A 5,700-nucleotide genomic window follows, 5' to 3' on the forward strand; every position below is an offset into this window, starting at 1 on the left:
AAGTGAACACTAAGCGTTATTTAAAAACCCTTTACATTACACCTGTAGTGTTATTATCATACACATGTTTTTGACACCATTAGTTACTCCACCAGGTCTATCCGTGTTGCACTACACTGTGTGCATTCTGCTACCTCTGATCCCAACGGCAGAACAACAGAATTTTAAATAGTTTAAATGGTCATTTCACCCAAACTATTTTCCTCTCATGGTATTTAGTAGGGCTGAGTTGCAAGTTTAGAGCAAATACTTGATATTTCAGTTGTAGTTGTAACTTTATTACTGATGTTTTTTATTCAAGACACCTACCTACAACAATATATGACAATATATATGCATATACTGTATACTAGAGGAAAGTGAGAAGTGAGAAAAGGCTTTTTTTTTATGTAATCTGACTTTCACTGGCAGTTAGCCAACGGAGCTTCAGTGAGTGTTTGAATTAAGTTTTGGATTAATGCTAAAATGTATGCTTTTTCTGAATATTTTGTCATATGGGAATACTCTCAAATTACTACCGTAAGCATTGAAACCAAATGAAATCAATATTGGGAAAATGCTGGTCTAATGAGAAGAAAGGAGCTTTCAACCATTGGGGGAACATTTAGAAACTGGTTAATCTTAAATGGATATCTTTACATTTACAAGAACAAGCACTAGAGCTTAAAGGCTCATCAGCAGAAAAAAAAACCTTAATAACCAGGCCCGCACTGTAGCTGAGCAGCTACTCTGGAGAAAATCCAGCGATGACAGTACAGTTGTTGTGAGATGTGGTTTCCTCAGTCACAGTTTCCCAGCCAGATTTTGAACTGCTGACCTTTCAGTCACAAGCCCCCCTCTCAACCTCCAGGCTTCTGTCGGCTCTTAGAAATCATGCTGAGCAGGTTTATTATTTTCCAATTCAGTTTTACAAAAAAAAAACCTACTTGATACCAGTGTGGTGCTTGGGAACAAAATGTCACAAAATGGGGTGTCATCCTCTCTCCTCACCACTCAAATCCCCCCCACGGATTGGCACAGATGTTGGGACTGCTGGGTCTGTTTATCATGTGTGCAGGCTTAGGTTGAACGCCAAGAAACAGTAAAGGTGCAACGAGAAACACCCATAATCTGCTACTACGTTCTTTTTGACAAAAGGGTAGTGAAGAATTTAAACAAAATAGTTGACTCTGACATAAACCAGCTGAAATCGATAAGGCGGGAAGGAGGGTGAAGTGGAAGAAGCCCTCAGTATCTTTGGTTTTAATTTTGCATTAAAGAAATATGTAGACATATTAAGTTACATGTTCAATCATACAGGAAAATCTGCATATTTAGATTTTTCTTAAGACTGAAGAAAGGTAGTGGTGTTTTTTTCCATCAAGTTTATTGGTCAGTCTTTATTTTCACTGTATTTTACAATACCGGTATATGAGACGATCTGGATGATTTTTCTGGAAATCAGCAGGATTGTTTTACACCATAAAAGAGTGCAAACACAAAGCAGAAGTTTCTGGAAATGATGGTGAAAATAGAGAATGGCTGAAGGAAAAGCTTATATTACAAGTTTGTCCTCATTGAAGTAAAGATGAGGCAGTGCAGAATAAGCCACAACATCATTGTTGTGACAGGAAGCAACTGGGATTGTGAAATTGTTCTTAAAGCCTCTGGACTGTTGGTTTGAAATACTAAAAAAAGCTTATATGATATGAAAGTTTAGTGTCTCATTAAGCATCCACAAGCATTTAAATTAACAATGGATCATAGGATTAATTATATGTTAAAGGGGTCAAACAATAATTATCATCCAAGTCTGCAGTTACTCAATTTATATTTGTAGTCTTTGTGCTTTTTGTTTTGGTTTTACAGCTCTGAACTTTACTGTTTTGGTTCCCTCTCACTGCTCTTATACGTGTGGTTTTGAGACAAAGCAGGCAGCTGTTTTCAGGAAAAAAGTAAAAGTAACCAAAAAACCAAAAGAAAAAGTTTCAGCTTAAGAGCCAGGTGTTTCTTTTTGAGTTGGTTGACTTTTGAATGCTAATGTTGCTCCGCATCTGCTGAATAGGCAACTGATTGCTTAAAAGGTTGCCATATAAACTTTAATTTAATTTAATTTTAAATCAATATATATTACCTAATGTAAAATATCTTGATGGTGCCCCTGTCACCAGCTTTGGAGTATAGTCATGTAGTTATGACAGCAAGCCAATACTGTTTAAAAACTTGCGATGACTTTATGGACTCACATACGGAGTTACACCCACGAATGCAGCGAGAGCTCATCACTGACGTTTGAGTTAAAGTGCCTATTTCATGAGGTCTTTAGGCAACATTTGTCTGGATAATGTAGGAAACCTGCTGTAGCTGGAGAGTAAATAATAAAACAACCATTTTAATTCCTCCTCTGTCTGTTTCTCTTTGTCTTCTGCAGCACTGAATGAGCCAACCATTGACTACGGTTTCCAGAGGCTTCAGAAGGTCATCCCTCGGCACCCTGGGGACCCCGAGAGGCTGCCAAAGGTACAGAAACAATCTACGTTCACCTCTTGCACACTTATGATGATGCCTTAACTGGACAATGACCCTAGAATGAGCAATGCGCTCTCTCTCTTGCTTCAAAATCACAGATACTGTCGCTCTCACAGAGATCAATCCTGCAGCTTCTCAGTTACATTGAGCTACTTCTCTGAGTTGCTCTGATATCAAAGAACCAGCACACAGTGATGCACACACAAAACATTAAGAACAAAATAATTTTGTGTTTATGTTTTATTTGTTTTGTGCGTGTGTTATTTTTATATTTCTAAGCAGAATATGTGTTTTCAAATCTCCTGTGGGTTGTATTTTTACCTCTTCGTGAACTCCGTGTGTGTGAGCTGCTTAACCCCCCGTTTTACAGGGTGAGTGTTTGAATCTTCTCCAGATCAGAGAGTCATATCTGATTATTTGTTTATCAGCTGGAGATCAAGCAGAGTTTTAAAGGATCAGCAGATGTAAACAATTATCACCAAACGATGAGCTCGGCTTTGATAGCAAACCCTGTCATCTTGATATGTACATGCAGGGCGACATTTCGAAGTGTGCATGTGTGTATGTGTGTGTATGTGTCTGTGCGTGTGTGTGTGTGGTTGTGGGGTGCTGTGTGTGTGTTGTGTTGGGTGTATCGTGTGTGTGTCTGTGTTTAGTTAGGACTTACCGAGTTGGACCTGTTGAACTTTTAACTTCCCTATTCATGGGTGGGCGGGGGTCATGACCTTTTTAAACAGCTGCAGTTCATTGGCATCCCCATACCCCACTGTAGCTGGTCCAGGATTGGGCTGTCTATGTGTGACATCATCCAAAACGCATGGGCCGCTGGTCATGAATGTTGATTGATGGTTGGCAATGACGTGATGTCATCACGGCCGCTGCCGACACCCTGGGCTCCTGCCACATGTGTTAGCAGTCGCATGTAATGTGTGTTCGTACTTTGGCGAGAACGTCGTTCAACTACTCGCGCAAAGAAACTTCATACCTCAAATGTCTCTGCTGAAAGTCTGTGGATCACAGTCACATGCAAGCTATTTACTTGCTCATCACAACACACTCATACCTCTGTTACATAACCAAGCACACACAACACACACATCATGAACACCTGTACAATGTACACATTGTACGTAGGATCTAATACGTCAGACACATAACATACTGACGACTGATGCGGCGATCCAGGATATAGAACACACAAATAGAGCAGCACCAAAACCAGCTCAACGGACTGAAATGGGGACTTAGATCATAGCCTTAAACATTAACGCTCTGAGTTTAACACAGCAGATCCCTGTTTTATGGGTCCTAATAAACAAATAAACAAAACCACTAATGAGGAATCAAACGCGTACTGCGCACCAAGCTCCAACAAACTACAAATCACTTTATTACAATGCCTCACCACGACATAAACCGAGTAAGGTACAAAACAACCCCACCAAAAACCTCACTGGTCTAGCTCTAGTCACAAAGAGGAGCCTGAGGTAGAGATAGCAGACCCCAAGCCCGAGATATACACTACAAAAAAACGAATAGAGCACTACAATTGATAGCAACAGGAAGTGTTCGCCATATAGGCTGCACATTCACATTTTACTTCCATTATACAACAACATATACCATATAATGCACCTACTAAACACAAACCAATTCATACCCATTAATTATTAAACTATCTTTGCAAATAAATCAATGTTAAATTAATGTTGATTTGAAAAGACTTTAAGGTAATGTGCACGCCAAATGAAACACCTGCAGGCACAGTTTATTACAACTAAGACTGTCCCAATACCACCACCAATAAAGCGTGTCATCACTTTCTCAGAATATTAAATGACCTCCATTTGCTCGTCAATAGGAGTTTGTTGTTCGCCTCCGCAAAGGACATCGGACAGGGTTGGCCGGTTCTCTATTTAACGCCAATGGACAACCTAAAATCCCACAAAACCTCACCAAGGTGCAAAATGCTAGTAGGAAGATCCATCAGAATCCGAGTGAAGAGAAAGAGCTGACAAATTCAGCCCAAATTGAGAGATAGCATCTATTAACAACAGCTAACACTATTACACTGTATGACAAGAGCAGCAATACAAAGTAGCCTGGCAATGACAAAATCAATCCGCAAGAGAAAAGCATGATAAGACACCAAACCACAAGATATGTCCCACATACCCATAAGGATGTTAGTTCCTATCTCGGTACAAAGCTGAAGTTCCCCAGAAAGCACAAAAACACCAAATTGACTCCATAAAACACAATACACACACAACACGGAACAACATCGATAATCGTACCACACACCGCTACATCTTGTAAAAAATCCTATACGTGACGCCCATGACGCACAGTTTGACTAACAATGCTAACACCTATTTCCTCATATGTAGATAATAATATCCTCTGATTAAGTAGAAAAGGAACAGCATTACAACGTAAGCGAACTCCCATCGCTTACAACATATCTCCACTCATATGGTCCAAGCTATCTGAATTAGTACAACACTCGCAAAAACACACTCCTCCTAATAGAGATGTCAACCATATCCAATAACCACTAGCCTGGGGCAGGACAAGTGGGCTGCTACTTTAACTAGTTAGAAAAAATTGGAACTTATTATTCTTAAAATGTAGATTCATCTCTCGGTACACCAATACCACACTCAGATAAACAATATGCAGCGCTACAGCCACAAGGCCCAATTATGACAGTTAAAACAGTGATCCTGCCACAGGAGGATTAACATTTATTTTTAATAATGGCAAATTTTAAGGGAAAAAATTGAAAATCTCTCATATATCTGAGCCTTTAGCCAACATCTTTCTATTTCTCGGTGGCGATGCTTGTCAAGATAAATTAAAATAAATGAGCATATTACTTGTTACTAAATGAGGTCCATTAAATACCTTAAGAACCAACTAACAATTAGACCTATCAACATAATCTCGACCCAAGAACCACCAAAAGCCCCAGCATCCAATTAAAAAACACAAAAACAAACTAAACATGGACAACCATGCTCACTTTCACAATAGGCCAGTCAAATACCAGTATGTAAGATAATTATCCATGGATAACCACCGCTGGTCAAAAGCAATAAACAAATTACCTCAAGCAAAATAATGTCAACGCTGGATATTTCCAGGCAAAAACTACAAATGAAGCACCACCATAAGCTGCTGGAAAATGCA

General features: G+C 39.4%; 1 protein-coding gene across 1 annotated transcript in view; it reads left to right on the forward strand.

Annotated features, from left to right (window-relative positions):
- LOC118331920 (transcription factor COE1-A-like) overlaps positions 1-5,700 on the forward strand; it is a gene marked incomplete at both ends in the record, with an annotated part of 21,879 nt that overhangs the window by 8,918 nt on the left and 7,261 nt on the right. Inside the window, 1 exon segment of the mRNA XM_035667018.1 lies at positions 2,411-2,499. Coding sequence (XP_035522911.1) covers positions 2,411-2,499 — 89 coding nt within the window.

This window comes from Morone saxatilis, unplaced genomic scaffold (assembly GCF_004916995.1).
Source record: "Morone saxatilis isolate NCDOM2014 unplaced genomic scaffold, NCSU_SB_2.0 Contig20, whole genome shotgun sequence".
Taxonomy (NCBI): domain Eukaryota; kingdom Metazoa; phylum Chordata; class Actinopteri; family Moronidae; genus Morone; species Morone saxatilis.